Source organism: Geotrypetes seraphini, chromosome 2, assembly GCF_902459505.1.
Source record: "Geotrypetes seraphini chromosome 2, aGeoSer1.1, whole genome shotgun sequence".
Lineage (NCBI taxonomy): Eukaryota > Metazoa > Chordata > Amphibia > Gymnophiona > Dermophiidae > Geotrypetes > Geotrypetes seraphini.
The window spans coordinates 257,536,854-257,560,149 of record NC_047085.1 but is presented as its reverse complement, the minus strand read 5'-3'; the positions used below and the strand labels follow the sequence as shown (position 1 = coordinate 257,560,149).

The 23,296-nt window shown below is 44.6% G+C and overlaps 1 protein-coding gene across 3 annotated transcripts in view; it reads left to right on the top strand.

Moving 5' to 3' along the window:
* The first annotated feature begins 20,744 nt into the window (after positions 1-20,744).
* JOSD1 (Josephin domain containing 1) overlaps positions 20,745-23,296 on the top strand; it is a 29,023-nt gene continuing 26,471 nt past the window's right edge. The window contains exons 1-2 of one of the 3 annotated variants that reach the window (XM_033929460.1): positions 20,745-20,895; positions 21,460-22,224. In XM_033929460.1, coding sequence (XP_033785351.1) covers positions 22,049-22,224 — 176 coding nt within the window. In that variant the 5' untranslated portion in view covers positions 20,745-20,895; positions 21,460-22,048. Of the gene's footprint in view, positions 20,991-21,459; positions 22,225-23,296 lie in introns of all 3 variants that reach the window. The other 2 variants (XM_033929461.1, XM_033929463.1) reach the window with 2 other exon arrangements.

Below are 23,296 nucleotides of genomic sequence, written 5' to 3'. Positions count from 1 at the left end.
CTTCAGGGGAGGCCGATCTTTACCCCTCACTTTTGGTAGCAGGAGTGAACTATATAGTGAATGCACTCTATGATGTCATCAAAGTCATGAGTAAAGTTTTGGCTTATTCCATCTCATCTTCTCAAAAAGAAGGAATACCGTATATACTCGAGTATAGGATGAGATAAAAAAGGGATCTCATCCTATATTCGGGTCATCACCCAGTGACCACCTGACACCATCCCGGACTTGCTACAGGCCTGCAGTTAGGCCGGGACAGGAACGATCCCTCCCATCTCCCGGCCGATACTAATAATTACCCCTCTGTCGAATACCTTTTCCCTGGTGGTCCAGCGGTGTAATCCACGCTAAACCTCTCTTGCCAATCTTGTGGCCATACATTTAGAGAAATACCATATAGTCAATCTCTGTATTTAAACCATGAGGGTGCAAAGTATCAAAATCATGATCTTGATACTTTGCACCCTCATGGTTTAAAGAGAACTCTTGTACGTGTTCCCTCCTATGACCCATGATAGGCCGAGTAAGCCGCAGAATTTCAAAGTAGTCTTGATAGCCCCATATTGGCCGTAGTTGCCTTGGTATGCAGATCCATCTCCAAAGGAATATGAGTCTTCAGTTCATGGTACATCCACAATACTGACACAGGGTCCAGTAGCCTTAGACAAACTGCAACACGTATCAACAAGGGATCAAAGAGGAAAAAGAATAAAGAACCGGCATGGCTCACTGTAGAGGTTAAGGAAATGATTAAAGACAAAAAAAACTTAGTTTAAGGAATGGAAAAGATCAAAAACAGATGAAGACTGGAATAAGCATAAACAACAACAACGCAGGTGTCATAATGCGGTAAAAGTAGCAAAAAGAGACTATGAGGAAAAAGTAGCCAAGGAGGCGAAAAACTTCAAGCCATTCTTTCGATATATTAAAGGGAAATGACCCGCGAAGGAAGCGGTGGGACCGTTGGATGACCAAGGAATAAAGGGAGCGCTAAAGGAGGACAAAGCAATTGCCGATAGACTGAACACAATTTTTGCGTCTGTATTTACCAAAGAGGATATACACAGCATACTGGAACCCATCAGGTTATATGCTGGAAGCGAAAACGGGAAACTGACAGGGTCTACAGTCAGTCTAGAAGAGGTATACAGGCAGATCGATAGGCTAAAGAGCGATAAATCCCCGGGACCGGATGGCCTCCATCCAAAGGTCAACAAGGAATTGAAAGGGACCATAGCTGAACTGCTTCAACTAATAGCCAATCTATCAATTAAAATAGGAAAGATTCCGGAGGACTGGAAGGTGGCGAATGTTACATCGATCTTCAAAAAAGGTTCAAGGGGAGACCCGGGAAACTACAGACCGGTGAGTCTGACCTCAGTACCAGGCAAGATGATAGAGGCGCTGATAAAGGAATGTATCATTGATCACCTCGACGGACACGGTCTGATGAGGACCAGCCAGGATGGTTTCAGCAAAGGCAGATCTTATTTGACAAACTTGCTGCACTTCTTCGAGGGAGTAAACAAGCAGATAGACAAGGGCAACCTGGTCAACATTGTATATCTGGATTTTCAGAAGGCGTTCGACAAGGTTCTGCATGAACAACTACTTCAGAAAATTACAAGCCTTGGAATCGAGGGAGAAATACTCAAGTGGATTAAAAACTGGCTAGAGCATAGGAAACAGAGAGTGGGAGTAAATGGGCAATACTCAGACTAGAAAAGCATCACCCGTGGGGTGCCATAGGGCTCGGTGCTTGGATCTATACTCTTCAACATCTTTATAAATGATCTGGACATAGGTACGACGAGCGAGGTGATTAAATTTGCAGACGACACAAAATTATTCAGAATAGTGAAGATGCAGGGGGATTGCAAAGATCTACAACGTGACATAATCAGGCTCGAGGAATGGGCATCGACATGGCAGATGAGGTTCAACGTGGATAAGTATAAAGTGATGCATGTCGGTATCAAAAATCTCAAGCAAGAGTACAGGATGTCCGGGGCGGTACTTGGAGAAACCTCCCATGAAAGGGACTTGGGAGTTCTGATCACAGTAGAGTCTGAAGTAATGGCAATCAAGAATAAAGTTGTCCAAGTAAGGAATTTGAGGTTGACTTAAATAATCTGTTCAAAGGACAGATGAGTGAGAGAGTTCAGAACCAATGTAAGGTCCCATTGTGGAGGAAATTTCCGTAAAGGAGGTTTAATATGTAAGAGACCCTTGAGAAATCTTGAAGCAAGCGGATCCTGGGAAATTGGACAACCAAATATTGCTTTATGGAAAGCAGTAATGCCACCAAGATGAGCTCACACTGAAGAGGAGAGGCCATGGTCATAAAGGTGTAAAAGGTATTGTAGAAGTACAGGTACTGTTGAAGTAAATGGGTCATGAGAATGAGAAATACGTAAATCTGAAAAGTGCTTCCATTTATAAGCATAGGCTTTGCCTGTTGCCGGCTTTCTTGATTGTAGAACTGCTTCAACTCCAGGAGTCAGAGCTAAAGAGGCAAATGGTCTCTGTTCAAGTGCCATGCTGTGAATGCTAAAGAACCGCTTCAACTCCAGAAGTCAGAGCTAGAGAGGCAAATGGTCTCCTTTCAAGTGCCATACTGTGAAATCTAATGAACCAAGATTTGGATGATATGTCATGCCTGAATGTTGTGTTATCAGGTCCGGATGTGCTGGCAGATGAATGGGAGGCTCTGTGAAAAGCTGAAGAAGAGTTGTGAACCAGGGCTGATGAGGCCAGTGAGGAGGTATCAAAATTATACGTGATTGGTCTTGGCAGATCTTTTGGAGAACTCTGGGAATTAGAGGAATTGGAGGGTAAGCTTAAAGCAGGTGGTCTCTCCAAGGTATCAGGAATGCATCTTGGGCTATGCTGAGCTTGCAAGGTAGTTTGGAACAGAACCGGTTGCACTTTTTGTTGATCTGGGAAGCAAACAGATCTATTATTGGAGTGCCAAACTTTTGAGTGATAAGGTGAAAGATTTCTTGGTGGAGAGACCACTTGTGAGGTATAAGGTGTCTGCTGAGAGAATTGGTTAAGACATTGGTTGTTCCTGGTAGGTATGTGGCATGAAGAAAAATGTTGTAAGACAGAGCTATTTGCCAAATCTGAAGGACCTCCTCCTGACAAAGAGGAAGGGAGCCTGTACCCCCTTGTTTGTTAATGTAATACTTGGTGACTTGGTTGTCCGTCTGAATCTGAACCACTTTGTTGGAGAGGTGTGAAGCAAAAACTCAAAGACCGTAATGAATCAGCATGACACTGTTCAGAAAATCACTATAATATACAAATTATAAATCACAATCAAACCATACTCATTCATGTTACATCTATGTTTATTTTTTACGAGATTCTTGATAAAATTGCCTGTATGTGATCTAAAGAAAAATCAAGGCAGATCCACTTTATAAAGGACACCAACACTTTAAATTGCCTAGTCAGATATTCCATCAAAAACCACAGGGTCCTTTTGTTAAGTTGCCATATGTGCTTGCACATGCTTCCCACAGCTTAAGAGGATTTACCATGGGGTGCGTCCTAGTGCATCCATGGTAAATTCCAAATGTATGTTTCCTACCCACATGCTAAAAAAAAATTTTTATTTTTTGGCTGAGGAGTTTTATGCTAATCGTTAGTCATGTGTCTACATTGCTATGCTCTAACAACCTCTTTGTGTAACTTGTGATGGTCGCAGCCTTATCTCAGTCCAACAGCTCCATGACATTGTACCACCACTGCCATCTCTCTCTACCTTCATTCTGTCTTCTCTTCTTCACAAGTGAACTGTTCTGGTCCCAGTTTCTCAACAATCTCCCTCCTCTTCCCAATCACATGGACCCAGACTCAATCTGGCACAACTGGGTGACTCTTTCCGAAACCACGTACCATGCCCTTGCCCCTCTAGCCACTAAACCCATCTCCTACTCTCATAAGGCTCCCTGGTATCTCCCATACCACAGGGAATTAAAACAGAAATGTCGGGCCCTAGAACGGAAATGGAAAAAATCAAAATCCCCCCTAGACAGGCAATCCTGGAGAGAAAACATCAAATTCTACAACTCCGTACTAAAAAAAGTCAGGAAGAACTACTACGGAGATAAAATCTCCAGGTCAAAAAACCAAAACAGTACTCTGTTCCACATCTGGCGAAACCTAACTTCAAAAAATGACTCCTCCCCCTCCCCCTCCCTCCCATCTCCAAATGACCTAGCCAAATTCTTCAATGAGAAGATCTCTACCATAAAGAGTTCGTTCCCCCCCAGCTGTCTCATACAACTCTCTTCCTCCAAATGACTCCGACTCTATCCCCGCTGACAGATCATGGACCACTTTCGAACCTGTATCCATAACCCAGATCTCTAAACTCTGCCTCAAACTTAAATCCTGCAAGTGCATCTTAGACCCGTTCCCATCCTACCTTTATGAAAACATCCCTGTGCAGGCCATCTCTTCCCTCACCATCCCTGTGCAGGCCATCTCTTCCCTCACCAACCTTATAAATAAAGTTTTACTATCGGGCCTGTTCTCCACAGAAATGGGACACATTGCCTTATCCCCTCTCCTGAAGAAAGTCGATCTCGACCCTTCCTTACCATCGAACTACCGCCCCATAGCAAACATCCCTCTTTTAACAAAACTTCTAGAGACCATAGTCGCTACTCAGCTTTCCTCCTACCTAGAAAGATTCTCCATTCTCCAACACTACCAATACAGATTTAGACCCAATTTCAGCACCGAGTCCCTCCTAGTCTCCTTAATTTCAAAGGTGCAACAATTACACGCTCGAAACAAATTTGCTGTTCTTCTACAGTTCGATCTCTCCGCGGCTTTCGACGTCGTGCACCATGACATATTAATCTACCAACTTTCTGAGATAGGAATAGACTCCTTTGTCCTAAAGTGGTTCTCAAACTTCCTTCGCGCGCGTTCCTACATTGTCAACACAAACGGCTCCAAATCTGCTCCGTGGTCACCATCCTGTGGTGTCCCACAGGGCTCCCCCCTATCCCCTATTCTCTTCAACATGTACATGACCTCCCTGAAGCTCCTCAAATTAACCCCCTTGAAACAATATACACATACGCAGACGACATACTTATCCTCCTCGAAACTGACCAGAACCTCACAAACCTCCAAGAGAATATCACTTCATGCATAATGAGACTTCACGCCTGGTCCCTCTCTGTACAGATGAAATTAAATGAATCTAAAACAAAATTACTCTGGCTCGACCCAAAATTATTACACCTGCCCACCCTCTTCACACTGCCCACAGGCCCTGCTCTGCACCTTGAATTCTCAAGCAAGGTCCTCGGCATCACTATCGATTCCTCCCTCTCCCTCAACGATCACCTGAATTCCCTGGCAAAATCATGTTTTTTCAGCCTCCACATGCTGAGGAAAGAAAGATCCTACTTTCACCAACAACATTTCACCGTCCTTGTACAATCCATCATCCTATCCAAACTCGATTACTGTAACGCCATTTATTTAGGCCTAACAAAAAAAAGTCTTCGCAGACTCCAACTTATCCAGAATACTGCAACCAAGCTGATTTTTGCTAAACGAAAATTTGATCACGTCTCCCCTCTACTTACCAATCTCCACTGGCTCCCAGTACTTTCCAGAATTCACTTCAAATGCTCCTGCCTGGCCTTCAAGATCATTCTCGGCATCCTTCCGCCCCTAATTCCTCTATCCTTCCTCGTCCGGACGCCTGCCACCACCAGATCCGCTCACAGATATAAACTATCCTTCCCCTCTCTACACGGCATCCTCCAGGCTGGCAAACTGGGAAAATCCCTTCTCTCCAAAATCCCAGGCCTTTGGAATGATCTCACTATCCCGCTGCGGAACCTGGGCTCCCTCCAACTTTTCCGAAAACAACTGAAAACCTGGCTTTTCTCTAACATCTAACATCTCTTTCCCCTGTCCACATCCTCCTCTATTCATGCTCTTGTAAATCTTTCTCCTCTCTCTTCCTATATTTTTAAACTTTGTAAACCGTGTCGAGCTCCACTTCCGTGGAGATGATGCGGTATATAAACTTAAGGCTTAGTTTAGTTTCGTTTAGTTTCTGCTGCACCAAGACCCAGGTAAGCGGAATTGCTTATCTGTAACGGATGTTCTCCGCAGACAGCAGAGGAATGCAGCCACACCCTGGTGATGTCACTGATGGAGCCATGAATCTGAAGCTCTCCTCTAGCTCAGAAAAGTTTATTTTAGATTTCTCTGAGCCTGCATGAGACCCCATGCTGCCTTGAGTGGCCAAAATAATTTACACTGTTATCCTAAAACAGGTTAGACGTGCTCACAAGCCATTTTAGAAATGGCGCTGAATCCCCATTGTAGCTTTTATATCTTAGTATCAATTTATAGAATTGCCCCTGAGGTGTACAAGGAACAAAGGTGAGCACTGGGAAATCCCCCCCCTCCAGACTCAGAGAGTTCTGACTTCTTTGAGACAAAGGAGAGCTTCTCACACAAGGTTTCATCCGTGATATCACCATAGTGTGTGTCTGTATGTTACCTGCTTGTCTACAGATAATTAAATTCTGCAAAAAAGAAAACACACACCAACAATCCAGAAAGAAGCAAAGGAATCAATGGAACAGAAAAAGTCTGTACTGTGAGGATAGAAGGCGGGAGACTGGAGAGAAGAGGAAGAGGTAGAATTTGAATAGGACCAAAGAAAGCTCCCTGGGGGTAGAAGCAGGAGAAGGATTAGATGAGATCAGGGAAGGTTGAGAAGTTGGAGGAATCAGTGGGGGGTGAGGAGCTTACCACCCATTGTTGCTCTAACTTACTCCCTAACTTTCGTAAGAACATAAGAATTGCCATACTAGGACAGACCAAAGGCCCATCAAGCCCAGTATCCTGTTTCCAACAGTGGCCAACCCAGGTCCCAAGTACCTCCTAGCAAAGTCCCAAGTAGTAAAATAGATTTTATGCTGCTTATTCTATGAATAAGCTGTGAATTTTCCCAAGCCATCTCAATAATGGCCTATGGACTTCTCTTTTAGGTAATTATCCAAACCTTTTTTAAATCCTGCTAAGCTAACTGATTTTACCACATTCTCCAGCAACAAATTCCAGAGTTTAATTACACATTATATTAAAAAAATATGTCCTCCGTTTTGTTTTAAATCTACTACCTTGTAGTTTCATTGCATGCCCCCTACATAAGAACATAAGAAATGCCTTCGCCGGATCAGACCCTAGGTCCATCCTGTCCGGCGAACCGCACACGCGGAGCCCAATCCCGGTGTTCCCTGCTAAGACCTTGTTTACCCGTATCCCTCAATGTGGTTTGCAAGAAGGTGTGCATTCAACTTGCCCTTGAATCCTGAAATGGTGGTCTCCGACACAACCTCCTCTGGGAGAGCATTCCAAGCGTCCCACCACTTGCTGTGAAAAACAGAACTTTCTAACATTTGTCCTGGGCCTGGTGCCCCTCAGTTTCAGTCCATGACCCCTTGTCCAAGTCACATTTGACAATGTGAATAACGATGTTTTTTGCTCTATTTTGTCGAATCCTTTTAGTATTTTGAAAGTCTCTATCATATCCCCTCGCAGCCTTCTCTTCTCGAGGGTGAACAATCCCAGTTTTCTGAGGCATTCATTGTAGCTCAAATTCTCGATGCCTCTTACTAGCTTCGTGGCTCGCCTCTGCACTCTCTCCAACAGGGTTATATCCTTCTTCAGGTAAGGAGACCAATGTTGGATACAGTATTCCAAGTGTGGTCTGACCATTGCTCTGTAAAGCGGCATTATGACGTCCGCCGATCTACTCGTGATTCCCTTCTTTATCATGCCCAACATCATAGAAACATAGAAGATGACGGCAGAAAAGGGCTACAGACCATCAAGTCTGACCACCTGTCTATGCCCTAATGACCCAATTTTCTTATCTTGACCCTCGTAGGGATCCCACATGGGTATCCCATTTATTCTTAAAGTCTGGCACGCTGTCTGCCTCAATCACCTGCACTGGAAGCTTGTTCCAATGATCAACCACTCACTCTGTGAAGAAATACTTTCTGGTGTCGCCATGAAATTTTCCGCCCCTGAGTTTGGGCGGGTGCCCTCTTGTGGCCGAGGGTCCCCTGAGAAAGAAAATATCATCTTCCACTTCGACACGTCCCGTGAGGTACTTAAATGTTTCGATCATGTCTCCCCTCTCCCTACGTTCCTCGAGAGTGTAGAGCTGCAATTTGTTCAGTCTCTCTTCATACGAGAGACCCTTGAGCCCCGAGATCATCCTGGTGGCCGTCCGCTGAACCGATTCAATTCTGCGCACATCCTGTTTGCTTTCTTTGCCGCCGCTGCGCATTGAGCCGACGGCTTCAGGGTCTTGTCTATCAGTACCCCCAGATCCCTTTCTTGCTCGCTCTTTCCCAATGCTGCACCTAACATTTTGTATTCATGTTCCTTGTTCTTCTTACCCAGGTGCACTTTGCATTTTTCTATATTAAACTTCATCTGCCACTTTTCCGCCCATTTCTCTAGCTGGTTCAAATCTCTCTGGAGTTTTTCTCTGTCCTTTTGTGTCCCAACTGCCCTACACAGTTTTGTGTCGTCTGCAAACTTGATTAAATTACTTGTTTCTTCTTCTAAGTCGTTTATGAAGATATTGAACAAGATTGGCCCAAGAACCAAACCCTGGGGCACACCGCTTGTCACTTTTTCCCAATCCGAGAACTTCCCATTTATGCCCACACTCTGCAATCTGTTTTCCAACCATCTGCCTATCCATCTTAGTATATCCCCTTCTATTCCATGGCTTTGTAGTTTCTTCAGAAGCCTTGCGTGTGGAACCTTGTCGAATGCTTTCTGGAAGTCCAAGTATATTATATCCACCGGTTCACCGTTATCGATTTGTTTGTTCACCTCCTCAAAAAATTGAATTAAATTTGTCAAACATGACTTCCCTTTCCTGAAGCCGTGTTGACTAGCTCTCATCAGGTCGTGATTTTCCAGGTGTTGCACTATGCTATCCTTTATTGGTGCTTCAACCATCTTCCCTGGAACCAATGTAAGACTCACAGGTCTATAGTTGCCTGGTTCTCCTCTCGATCCTTTTTTGAAGATTGGGATGACATTTGCTATCTTCCAGTCGTCTGGTATTCGCCCGGTTCTGATCGACAAGTTAGCTAGGGATTGTAATAGTTCTCCGATTTCTACTTTAAGCTCCTTTAGCACTCTCGGATGAATTCCATCTGGTCCAGGGGATTTGTCACTTTTTAGTTTGTCGATCTGATAGTATATCATGTCCAAATCCACATTCACTGTGGTGAGGCTTTCCTCTATTTCTCCCTTGAATACTTTCCCTGTTTCGGGTATTGATGCTGTGTCCTCCTTGGTAAAGACAGATGCAAAGAATGAGTTTAGCCTATCTGCAATCTGTTTGTCTTCCTTGATGCATCCTTTTCTTCCTTGGTCGTCGAGAGGGCCTACTGCCTCCTTTGCTGATTTCTTCTTCCCTTTTATGTATCTAAAAAAGGGTTTGAAGTTTTTGGCTTCTTGCGCTATCTTTTCCTCATAGGCCTTTTTGGCATATCTTACTGCCTTGTGACACTTCTTCTGGTCAACCTTGTGACTGTTCCAGGCCTCCGTTGTGTGTTAACGTTTCCATTTTTTAAATAAGTTCTGCTTTTCCCTTACTGTATCCTTCACCTCTTTAGTTAGCCAAGCTGGTTCTCCTTTGTTCTTATTTTTCCTTCCTTTGGATATCTGCGGAATATAGAGATTCTGCGCTTCGGTGATGGTATTTTTTAGTAGGGTCCACAAAAAAGGTTAATCAAAAAAGCCAAAAGACTAGAAAGTCATAATATTAATTGACCAATATGTTTTAGTCTACATGAAGGAAAATGATCTCAGATATGCCACTCCTGCGGATTATATTGTTATAGCCCACATATGGATTAGTGGCGTGGTTTTCTTTCATTGATCTATAAAACCTTCATGGTAAACATATGACTAATTACGTCTAGATTATTAATATTTAACCATTACTCTTGTTGTATGAATATCTATCTTATACAATGATTTTATATTTTAAATAATATTTTAACTTTTTGCAAGTTTGCACAGTTATAAAAATTGCTTATTTGCACAAATAGTGTCTTTGCTTTAAATTGCGTATTTGCACTATTTTGTTGCTATTTTCTGTGCTTTTTATACTTGCACAATCTCGTTGTCGTTTATTCACACGAGAGTTTTTCTCGCTGGTTTACATATTTCCAGTGACTATAAATCAGCTGCTATCCTACTTTTTTGCAAGTTTGCACAGTTATGAAAATTGCTTATTTGCACAAATAGATTTATGCTTGCTGCACTTTCCTGAAAACATTTTTTGCAAAATTTGCACAAAGAAAAAGAAAAATTTTTATATAAAATATTATTTAAAATATAAAATCATTGTATAAGATAGATATTCATACAACAAGAGTAATGGTTAAATATTAATAATCTAGACGTAATTAGTCATATGTTTACCATGAAGGTTTTATAGATCAATGAAAGAAAACCACGCCACTAATCCATATGTGGGCTATAACAATATAATCCGCAGGAGTGGCATATCTGAGATCATTTTCCTTCATGTAGACTAAAACATATTGGTCAATTAATATTATGACCTTCTAGTCTTTTGGCTTTTTTGATTAACCTTTTTTGTGGATCTATTTAGTTTTGGTTAATTTAGTTCTCTATTTTTTCACTTGTATTTTTTAGTAGGGACCATGCTTGATTGACCATTTTGATTTTGGCTGTCCTGTTTTTGAGCTGTTTTAACCATGACTCTCATGCTGTCGTATTTCCCTTTTCTGTAGTTAAACGTTGTGGTTTGAGTCTTGGTTCGTTTCCCTTTCCCGATGCCGATTTTAAAATTGATTATGCTGTGATCGCTCGTCCCCAACGGAACCATGACCTCTACATCTGTTGTCCTTCCAGTTATGCCATTTAGGAACAAGTCCAAGGTTGCGGTTCCTCTTGTCGGTTCTTCCATCATTTGTTCTAGGAAGCAGTCCCCTATCATTTCCAGAAACATTGATTCCCTGCTGCAGTTTGAGGTTCCTCGGTTCCAGTTTATCCCCGGAAAGTTGAAGTCTCCCATGATCGTTACATTACCTGTTCTACATCCATAGTTGATTTCCTCTATCATTTCTATGTCTGTTTCTTCCGTCTGTCCTGGGGGTCGATAGTAGAGGCCTATTTTTATGTCTGCTTCATTTTGCCTAGGAATCTTTATACAGAGGGATTCTAGTTTTTCTTTTCCTTCCGTTTTCCCTTCTCTGATAGACTCTATTCCTTCTTGGACATACAGGGCAATACCTCCCCCTTTTTGCCCTATTCTATCTTTTCTATATAGTTTGTATCCCATTCGTTTTCCTCATTCCACCATGTTTCTGTTATTCCGATGATATCCAGTTCTTCTCGTTTTCCTAGGGCCTCCAGTTCCCCCATTTTGTTTCTTAAGCTTCTGGCATTCGTGTACATACATTTGAGCTCCCTTTGCGCATTCATGTGCATACAATTGAGTTCCCTCGGTGGTACCTTCCTGAACTTTTTAGTCTTCACGTCGCATCTTGTATCTATTTGCGCTTTTTCTCTGTTACTTTCGATTTCAGCATGCTCTTCCCCTTTATCTGAGCAGTTGCTTGTAGTTCCTTCTTTGGGATCTACTGATGCCCGGGCCATCGACTGGTTGTCGACTGTCGGCTCTCCCCTGGTGCTTAGTTTAAAGCCCTCTCAATGGTCTTCTTCATGTTTTCAGCCAATACTCTTGCTCCTCGCTTGGTGAGGTGTAGGCCATCCCTTCTATAGTATCTGCCATTTCCCCAGAATGCCGTCCAATTGCACACAAACTCGAACCCCTCCTCATCGCACCATCGTCTCATCCAGGCGTTGATTGCTTGCAGTTCATCCTGTCTCTTTCCATCCGCTCTCGGTACCGGGAGGATCTCAGAGAAGGCCACTTTCACCTCCCTGACCTTCAGTTTTCTTCCGAGTGAGCGGAGTTGATCCTTCAGTTCTTCCCTGTCATACTTCCGTCCGTTCACATCGTTTGTTCCCAAGTGGATAAGCACAGCAGTGTCCTCTCCTCCTGCGTTATCAATGATCCTGGTGATCCTGCTGGCCACATCCTTCACTCTTGCACCAGGCAGGCAGGTGACCAGTCTATCTTCTTTTCCTTCTGCGATGTGACTGTCCACATTGCGTATGATGGAATCTCCAACGATGATCCCTATCTTCTCTATTTGGGGATTCTTAGGGGGTCGTAGGTCCTTATCCCTGGTGTAGGACCTGACTTCCTCCTTCTGCAGTGCTTCTTCAGACGGGCTCCCATTTCCGCCAAGTGTGTGGTCGTCCTCTACCTCCGCTTTGGTCTCCTCGTCCATTGTAGTGGAGCCTCCTTCCATATCACCCGGGCCCTTTTCCTTGGTTGTTGGTCGGCCCCTATCTCCAACCCTGGGACCTCCACATGTTGCTGGTGGGCTTCCTCAATGAATCTCTCTAATTTCTCGATCACTTCGCTGATACTGGACTCCCCTAGCAACTTCTCCTGCTTGCGGTTATCTTCTTTCATGGCGAGGAGTTCTTCTAGTTCCATCACAGTTCCTTCCAGCAGCCGGACTTGCTGTTTCAGGCTTTCCAGCTCCTTGCATCAACTACAAACATATGCCCTAGTCCCCGAGGGGAGATAGTCATACATATTGCAGCCGTTGCAGAAGACTGGAAAGCTCATCTTCTGGCTTCCGTGGACGATCATCTCCTGTTTCTCTTCTGAATTGTCTGAGCTTTAAGTGAACCTTCTGTCCCGGACGGCTGTGTGTGTCCTGACTCCTGTTCGCTGTCCTTCTGTTAGTTGTGAATTGTTCTGGTGCTGCTGAGTTTTCTGCGGTGCTTGATTTAGATGTGTGTTGTGTGGCTAGGTAAAGACCAAAAAAAAAAGTTGTAACTTATGTTTTTGGGGCTCTCTGTGGGTCAGCCTAACTTCCTGGCTCCTTCCTGCGGATCCTTCGCAAAGGCGCTCTCGCTAAGGCAAGCGCCTTTGCCGCTCGCCTTTGCTGCGCGCCGAACGGCTGCGCGCTGTTGGCTCCCCCCTTTTAAGGGGGAGTCCAGGCGCACTGCTGATGACGCGTTGGGGGGTGGGTAGAGCTTCCTCTTCGCCGCTACCCCACGCTGTCCACTTTTCTTCTTCTTCCCTCTCTGCCTCCGCCTCCTCCTGTTTTCTTCACCGGTGCCTACTATCTCCTGCATTGGCCGAAGTTGCTGTCGTTGGGCCGCTATCTCCTCCTTTTAAGGGGGAGTCTGGGTGTGCTGCTGATGATGCGTTGGGGATGGGCGGAGCTTCCTCTCGCCGCTACCCCACGCTGTCCACTTCTCTTCTGCTTCCCTCTCTGCCTCCGCCTCCTCCTGTTTTCTTCGACGGTGCCTACTACCTCCTGCACCGGCCGAAGTTGCTGTCGTTGCGCCGCGGTCTCCTCCTTTTTGAAAGAGCCAGTCTTCACCTCAGAATTCCTCAGTGGACCCTGGCATCTCAATGGACGCAGGTTTCCGACCCTCTGACTCGACACATCCAGGTCACTCCTGCTCTGACACAGTCTCTTCGCTGGTGGATGCTCTCTTCCAATCTATCCAGAGGCTTACTTTTTCACACGCCCTCCCATCAGAAGGTTCTCATGACCGATTCTTTGGCTTACGCTTGGGGGGCTCATCTAGATGGTCTCCGTACTCAGGGCTATTGGACCAGTACAGATCGTCAGTGTCACATCAATCTACTGGAACTCAGGGCGATATTCAATGTTCTCAATGCTTTTCAGCATCTGCTTCACGACCGTGTAGTCCTCATTCGCACGGACAACCAAGTCGCCATGTATTATGTCAACAAACAGGGAGGCACGGGATCTGCCTCCCTTTGTCAGGAAGCTCTGAAAGTTTGGGATTGGGCAAAGCTGTCTACATTCAGGGGGCGGACAATGCCTTAGCGGACAACTTGAGTCATCTTCTACAGCCTCACGAATAGACTCTCCATTCCACGCCCTTCGTCACATCTTCTCCCTGTGGGGCACGCCTCAGAAAGACCTCTTTGCAGCCCCCCACAACTTCAAACTGCCTCAGTTCTGCTCCAGGATCTACACTCCTCATCGCCTCGAGGCAGATGCCTTTCTTCTGGACTGGACGAATCTCTTTCTATATGCGTTTCCTCCATTTCCTCTCATTCAAAAGACTCTAGTCAAGCTGAAGTCCGACCATGCCACCATGATTCTGATTGCTCCTCGGTGGCCCAGACAACCTTGGTACTCCCTTCTATTTCAACTCAGCAGCAGGGAGCCTTACCTTCTACCAGTTTTTCTCTCTCTGCTTACATAGCATCAGGGATCTCTACTTCATCCCAACCTGCAGTCTCTCCTCTCAACATAGCTTCTCTACAGTTTTCCCAATCTATGAGGGACGTTTTGGAAGCTTCACGAGAAGCCTGCTACTAGACAATGCTATCACCAAAAATGGACTAGATTTTCTACTTGGTGTTTTTCTCATCATCAGGAGCCTCAACATTCCTCCTTATCTTCAGTTTTGGACTATCTCTTGCACCTTTCTCAGTCTGGCCTCAAGTCTACATCGATTCGAGTTCATCTTAGTGCAATTGCTGCTTTCCATCAGCCGCTTCAAGGGAAACCTCTCTCTGCTCATCCTGTGGTTTCCAGATTCATGAAAGGATTTTTCCATGTCAATCCTCCTCTCAAACCGCCTCCAGTGGTTTGGGACCTAAATATTTCTCAGTCTGGCCTCAAGTCTATTTCGATACGAGTCCACCTTAGTGCAATTGTTGCTTTCCATCAGCCTCTTCAAGGGAAACCTCTCTCTGCTCATCCTGTAGTTTCCAGATTCTTGAAAGGTCTTTTCCATGTCAATTCTCCTCTCAAACCTCCTCCAGTGGTTTGGGACCTCAATGTTGTTCTTTCTCAGCTTATGAAACCTCCATTTGAACCTATTGACAAGGCTCCTCTGAAGTATCTCACTTGGAAAGTTGTGTTTCTCATTGGCCTCATTTCTGCTCGTCGAGTTAGTGAGTTTCAAGCATTGGTTGCGGATCCACCTTTTACAGTGTTCCATCATGACAAGGTGGTTCTTCGCACTCATCCAAAATTCCTTCCTAAGTTGTCTCGGAATTTCATAATAATAATAACAGTTTATATACTGCAATACCGTGAAGTTCTATGCGGTTTACAAAAGATTACAAGAGGTACAAAATGAATGAACTTAAGAGAGAAGAGAATGAGAATGAGAATAGGTCAAGAAAACCGTTATTGAGAGAGGTGTACGGGTCAGTTGGCTCTCGGACTTTCAGTATTTGCCTCTCCCTTTCCATCTACGCTCTGGGTACAACTTCTTTATTCCAGTATGATGTAAAGGGGATAAAGTTAGACAAATAGGGGGAAAGGGAGAGGCAAATACTGAAAGTCAGAGAGCCATAGAGGTACACAGGATGATTCCTGCGAAAGTTCTGTTGGAAAGAGAGGTGAAAACGATGCTCTTATGCAGCTAAGTGGAATAAATTCAATAGTTGGTGTTCTGCACAACACGATGACCCTATCTCAGCGCCTATTCCTCAGGTATTACACTATCTGACTTCATTGAAATCAGCTGAACTGGCATATAATGTGTCTGTGGTGCGATATCCAGTCATCAAACGATACTTCAAAGGACTCTTGCATCTCCTCCCACCTCTCCTATCGCCTGTGCCGATCTGGGATCTTAATATAGTACTGTAGGCTCCCATGGAACCGCCATTCAAGTCTCTCTCTACAGTGCCTATTAAATATGCTGCTTGGAAAATGTTATTCCTAGTAGCAATCATGTCAGCATGCAGAATTGGGAAGCTCCATGCATTATAGCCCCTACACACAATTCTTGCATAATAAAGTATTATTGCGTACACATCCAAAATTTCTGCTAAAGGTGGTCTCCACATTCCACTTGAACCAGAGAATAATGCTGCCAACTTTCTGTATATTACCTCATGTTTCTCCAAAGGAACAGAGACTGTATTCTCTTGATTGTGCCAGAGCATTGAAAATATATCTGGACAGAACTCGAGGGCCTCACAGCCCATCTCAGCTTTTTCTCTCCATTGTGTCAAAATCTTCTAAGCCAGTTTCAAAACTAACTTTGTCGCATTGGATTTCCAAGCTGATTGCATTCTGTTATGCATCCACCTTGTTTCCTGCTCTACAAGAGTCTTCTCCTCATGTAATGGCACATGATCTCAGAGCTATGGCTATAACCTGGACCCACATCCGTCTTGCTCCACTCCAGGAGATCTGCAGGGTGGTGACATGGTCCAGGATACACACGTTTGCAAGACATTATTGCCTTGATGTGGAATCCAGAACCGATTCATCTCTGTGTTCTGCTGTTTTACAAGCAGGCTTTATGAGGCGACAACTACCCTCCTCCGCTTTTTCTCAGGTAGCAGACATTTTATTCATATTGTGTATTGATATTTATTAGTCTGTTACCTTCAGCTTGGGAGGCACCACTTGTGACAGATCTCTGTCCAGGGAGAAATAGAAGTTGCTTACCTGTAACGGTAGTTCTCCATGGACAGATGATCTTACAGCCACACAATCCCGCCAAGCCTCCCCTACAGTTGCCGCCAGCTCTATCCAGGCAGCCAAACTGAACACATGGCTAGCAAAACCAATACTCGAGGCCACATCATACACTGACTTCAGAAAGTCTCTGAAGACCCGTCTCTTCAACACCACCTAAGCTTTTCCCCCTCTACCAGTTATATTCCCCCCCGGAATGCCCACCCCCTACCTTTCCTTCCACCTCCAACGCTTATTGCTGTGTTCCTCTCTTACTCACATTGTATATCCTCCTGTAAACAGTGTTGATCTCTTGTATCCTGTTCATATTGTAATATCCTGTATCTTATTGTAAACATCCTGTACCAGTTCACTCTGTAATTTACTGTATCTTATTATAAACATCCCCGGTACCTGCTTACTTTGTATTATTCTGTATCATATTGTAAACATCTCCTGTTCCTGTTTACTTTGTAATATCCTCTTCTTACTGTAAACATCCCCCAATATGACATGCACATTGTAATTTCCTGTATCTTATTCACTGTAATATCCTACTTCTCATTCACATTCTCATTCACAAAGCTTATGTATCTCAAATTCCTGGTTCCAACACCTAGCTTATATCTTGTTCCAAACATATGTAGCTTGTTGTAAACATATGTCTCCTGTTGTAAACATATGTCTCCTGCTGTAAACACTGCACTCTCTCTCGGCACGACCCTCATTGTAAACCGCTTCGAACTTAGGGTATAGCGGTATATAAGAAATAAAATTATTATTATACTTAACTGAGGTAAATACATTTGGGGGTTGCTTTATATACATGTACAGTAGATACATTAGGGCGGGAAGGCTGGCACATATATAAAGCTTCTTAGCTTTACAGCTTGAGACTACCGGGTTGGCTCTGTCACGGTGACATCACCACATGTATGATTGTAAGATCATCTGTTCAAGGAGAAATACCGTTACAGGTAAGCAACTTCTATTTTTCCTGTCCACACTGCAGTGCTGGCAAACTTCCTGATTTTCTTTCATTGGTTCTGCTGCAGCACAACGGGCCAATCACAAATGACCTCAGGGACTCTGAGTTGGTCCATTGTGCCCCAGCTGAGCCAATGAAAATTCAGTGTGTTTTTTTTTCCATGTGGAGTGAATTACTATTGAGTTTTTTGTGGTGCTGCACTCTCAATGGAAGTAAAACCCAGATGTTTCAATCAGTCCTCCTTTTTCTGGAGCCATATGGTAACCCTACATATAGCCTATCCATCCATATCCCTTAGAGCAGTGTTTTTCAACCGCTGTTCCGCGGCACACTAGTGTGCCGCGAGATGTTGCCTGGTGTGCCGCAGGGCCGCCGGGCCCGGAGCTGACAGGGGGCCCGAGGCAGGGGCGCCAGTAGCTCGCCAAGGCAAAGTGAGTCGATCACCCAGGACTCACTTTGTCTTGGCGATCTAATCTATGGAGCCGATAAGTCTTCTTCTCCCCGACGTCAATTCTACAGTCGGAGAGGAAGTTCGGGCCAGCCAATCGCTGCCTGGTTCGGGCCAGCCAATCGCTGCCTGGCTGGGCGGAACTTCCTCTCCGATTGTAGAATTGACGTCAGGGAGAGCATGCGTCGGCGTCGGCTTTGGGGCCTGTTATCCATTGGTGGGTCCTGTTCCCCGATGGCAGCGGCAGTGGCAGTGGCTTGGGGAACGGCAGGGAGAAAGAAAGAAAGGGGGCAGGCAGGGAAACAGAAGGAAAGAAGAGAAACAGAAAAAAAGAAAGAAAGGTCAGGGAGAGAGGAAGAAAAAGTTGGGGGAGGGAATGAGGTGTGGAGGAGAGAAAGCATACAGGCTGATAGAAGGGAAGAAAGATTGGATGCACAGTCAGAAGAAGAAAGTGCAACCAGAAATCACCAGACAAGGTAGGAAAAATGATTTTATTTTAAATTTAGCAAAGTGGAGGCAGTATTACCACAGTTTTCAAAGGAATTTGCCCAAATAACTTAATAGTTAACTGGGTAAATTCCCAGAGATGAAAACTTCCCTTCACTTACTATGCACAGTTCTGAATTTATATCTGCTGTCTATATTTTACAATATGGTCACCTTTTACTAAACCGCAATAGTGGTTTTTAGCGCAGGGAGCCTATGAGCGTCAAGAGCAGCGCTGGACATTCAGCGCAGCTCCCTGCGCTAAAAACTGCTATTGTGGTTTAATAAAAAGGATGGAGGGTATATTTGTCTATTTTTGTATGCTATAAAAACCAAATACAGAGAGAGACTGAGAGCTGTTGACGAAGAGCTACGTGTGTGTCTTTCTTCGATTCCAGCCAGAATATCAGCTTTGTGTTCAGCCAAACAGGCCCAGGTTTCGCACTGAATAAAGTATTTTAGAATTTTTATTTCATAATAAAGTAATTATAAAATACTTTCTTTGTGTTTATTTGATTCCTATTCAAGAGAATTACTTTATATATAGTCAATATAGGCAGAGAGTTAAATTTTTTAACATTTTCTTATGGTGGTGTGCCTCGTGATTTTTTTCATGAAACAAGTGTGCCTTTGCCCAAAAAAGGTTGAAAAACACTGCCTTAGAGATCCTCTGCAGTTGTCCTAAGCTTTCTTGAATTCAGATAATGTGTAGAGGCTTTGTCTTCAAAACTCTTTCCATAGAAAAGTATTTCCTCAGGTTACTCCTGAGTCTATTCCCTTTCACCTTAATCCAGAGCTTGCTTTCAGTTGAGACTCTCCTCCTGTAGAGGTATTTAAATGTCTCTATCATATTGCCTGTGTGTCAGATGCATATCGCACATCTACTGTCCAAAAGAGTACTAAGAAATAAGGATAGTGAAGGGGACCTTGGAAACCAGAGCAACAGTATCTGGTTCATTCATCAGTCCATGTTTTTGTGGCTGTTTAAATAACATTTTCTGGCCCAGGGCATTGACAGAAGATCCTTATTTCAGATAAGTGTTCTATATAGCCAGGGCCGACATTAGGAGAGGGCAAACAGGGTAGCTGCCCTGGACCACACAGCTCCAGGGAGCCCCGTGGTCTGGGCATCTCCCTCTATTCCCCTCACCTTTGTGGTTCTTTTCCAAACCAAAGTTTTCTCTTGCAGAGGGGCCCTGACGCACACGTGACTGCCCGGAAGCTTCTCCTCTGACACGATCCATTGGAAACAGGAAGTTGCGTCAGAGGAGATGTTTTGGGGGCAGCTGTGTGCAACTAGTTAGAATGGCTGCCGCATCAGGGCCCCTCACTGTGGTGCAGCGAGGAGAGGGGATTAGGGGCCCCCTCCTTAATTTTTGTCCTGGATCCCAGTATATCTAAAACCGGCCCTGGACCTACTACAGATACTACTATTATTTCTAGAGTGCTACAAGACGTACACAGTGCTGTACAGTCACAAAAGAGAGTCCCTGCTCGAAAGAGCTACAATCTAAACAGACAAACAGGATGCCAGGGTGGAGGATACAGCTAATCTGCTGGCTAGGGTGATGACCCCTGTAAAAATTCTTAGGAAGTTAGGTTACAATTCCCATGTAGCCAGGCAAATTATTCCTCCCACCCCGGGCTTGACAAATACCAAAATTCACAGTTAGTATAATCAGGGCATGATTAATTTGTCGAGGGCCCCTAGGCACACAAGTACACTGGGCCCCCTGCCCCACCCCACCATGCGCCCAGGCAGAAACAGGAAGCTGCATCAGAGGGAAGCTTTGGGCAAGCAGCACCGCTTGCACAATTACAGTTCCCGTTGCCTTTCTTACCCATGTTACTTGCTTGTCTTACTTTCAGTGGATGGAGGGGGCTGCGTTACCAATCGGGGTGGGGCCCGTGTTGCCGATCAGGGGGGGGCCTGCGTTGCCAATCGATGCTGGAGGGGCCCATCGCCATTTGGAAAAAAACAATGTTGATGCCCTCCTTCATCGGGCCCCCCTTGACCATTTCGGGCCCTAGGCACGTGCCTACTTGGCCTATTGGTTAATCCTGCCCTGAGTAAAATGCCATCATTCCCGAATCCCAACAGGCATTTATGGTCACAGCAAATTCCTCCTCTCGGAACTTTTCAGTCCCCCTGCCGTTTCCGAACTCACAACACCGGGGCCGGGGAGAACGAAACCAGACGCTTGTCTCCCGTAGCAACAGCAGCAGCGTAGGATCCGGCGACGCCCACGAGTACGCTAGAGGGCGGGGCTCCGATGGCGACGTCGGAGCCAAGCACGGGACTGGCAGTGACGTAGTGCGCCGATGCCGTTGGCCGGGGTTGGCGGCTGGCAGTGCTGGTGGGTACTTGGTGGAGGTTGTTGTCTTTTCCTCTTCCCGCTTGTTTTTGGGGTTTGTGTCCCTGTGGTGGAGGAAGAATCCGTACACTTATGAGGTGGGGGTGGCCAGCCTGCTCCGTAGATCAAACAGCCGTGGCCTGAGCCTTGTCCGGGGGAAAGAGAGCACGGCGGGGTCCGGCCTTGCTGTTGCTTCGGTTGTAGTTGTTACTATGGGTTGGGGGGGTGCAGGGTTCTTTGTGTTGAATGCGAGAAGGGGGAGGGGAGTTGCAGGCCACATCTCTTACTGAGTTGGGCCGCGAAGTTGTGTGAGGAGGGAGAAAAAAATGTTAATTGTTTCCAGTCAAGAAAGAGGGAAAGGTGGAAGTTCTTCCCTCCCCCTTCCACCTAAAAGGAAGGCCATTTAGAATGAGTTGGGTTAAACCGATACACTCTCGACCCCCGTCAGTGTGCTCCTTTATACGATGTACTTGGCTGGCTGATTAACCAGGTTGCTGCTGGCGTCTATCTGCTGTGTGAGTATCAGGTCTTCATGAATAACGATTTTGAATATTTTGTTTTATTCAGGTTGCAAAAGAACTGGAAGGAGAGACACTAAGGGATTGTTTTCTCTCCCTTTCGCTAGCATTGACTTTTCCACATATCGTCCAAAAGAGGAGCCCGGCAAGAGGTAGTCGGTATGGGTGACTAAGAGCTGCACAATTTGCACTTTTCCTCTTCGGACATGACCTGTTAGCTCCTTAAGGAGTTCCTAGGAGTCACTACAGACAAAGAGAAATGGAAGAAAAGGAACGGTGTGAACTGACATTTTATTGAAAGTTGAATCTTTAATTAGAATTGGGGTTTACTACAGCTACTCCTTTACATTCTCTTCTTTCCCAATACACAGTCTGTTTTGTTTGTGGAGGAAGTGTGCCTCAAACTCTGTAACCTTAATTGTTGGCAGCATTCCACTAAGTTCTCAGAAGCCAAAGTGGAAATAGTAAACTGGTTTACTAATTGGGAAGGAAAGCTGCTGTTCTGGTGATTTGCTTTGCTATACTGTACTTGAAAAGAAGAATTAGGATTACTGGGATTCAAATGATGGAACTGTGACTAAACTCTTGCAACTCCAGACTAGGAGATTACAGGAATCTGATCTGCTGAGGGCTCAAAAATGAGTTGTATGCCATGGAAAGGTGACAAATTGAAGTTGGAATCGGAGCTTCAGGCACCCCTTCATATTTACCATGAGAAACAGCGCCGGGAGCTTTGTGCACTCCATGCACTCAACAATGTCTTCCAGGATGGAAATGCTTTCACCCGGGAGACTTTGCAGGACATTTTTCAGAGGTATGCTCAGAACAGTGTAACTTAGTTTTATGACTGGGGTTTGAAGGCAGATGTGTTCCATTTGTAAAATTTTGTACACAAATTTTTAGGTGGGGAAAGAAAGAATTGCTCATCTGGGGACTTTTCCTCTTTCATAGCCTGTTTCTCTGCTCAAAGCAATGATCTTTCATAAAGGGGAAAATGTTAGTCTCTTTTAAACTTACTTATATATAGCAAGCTTTAGCATAATCAATATATGTTGCTGTTGACTTGAAAATACATTATGCACACAAATGTTAAGGTAACTCTTGGCCTGTTCAGAAGCATGTGCTGTACGCTGCAGAGGAGAAGACTTTAGTTTGATGTCTGGGCCTGGCCCTTAAGACTGGGCTGATAAGGGCATGGAATTAGTAGAAGCAGTGTTGACACTCTAAAGCAGTGGTCTCAAACCCGCGGCCCGAGGGCCACATGTGGCCCGCCAGGTTCTATTTTGAGGTCCTCGGTATGTTTATCTTAATCGCAAAAGTAAAATAAGAGTTTCTTGATCATATGTCTCTTTAGCTATGAATTATAATATTATTATTAAGACTTAGCCAAAAGGAAAGATTTATAAAGTATAAAGAGTTTTTACCTTATACAAAATTGTCATTTATTTAATAAGACTATTAACTATTTAATAAGACTTTAATAAGACATTAACTATTTTTTCTGAGGCTCTTCAAGTACCTACAAATCCAAAATGTGGCCCTGCAAAGGGTTTGAGTTTGAGACCACTGCTCTATAGGGGAAAGGGGGGAGAGACCTCAGCCATTGCTCAACATAATTTTCTAATAACCAGACCTGGGAACAACTACATTTCTGTGGCCATTGTCAACAGCTAGCCTAAGTTGGTACAGTTATGTCCAAAATGAGAGGGGAAAAATCCCTGGTTAATTTTGAATAGCAGTGAGCTGGGAAGAGGTGATCAAAGGCTTCTGACCGTTTAGCCTATTGGAGATCACTAGTTTAATGAACTAGCAACCCAGTGAACTAAAGGAAACTTGTTCAGAAAAACTGTAACTCTCGTACTTAAAACTTGGGTCTACAACTTATT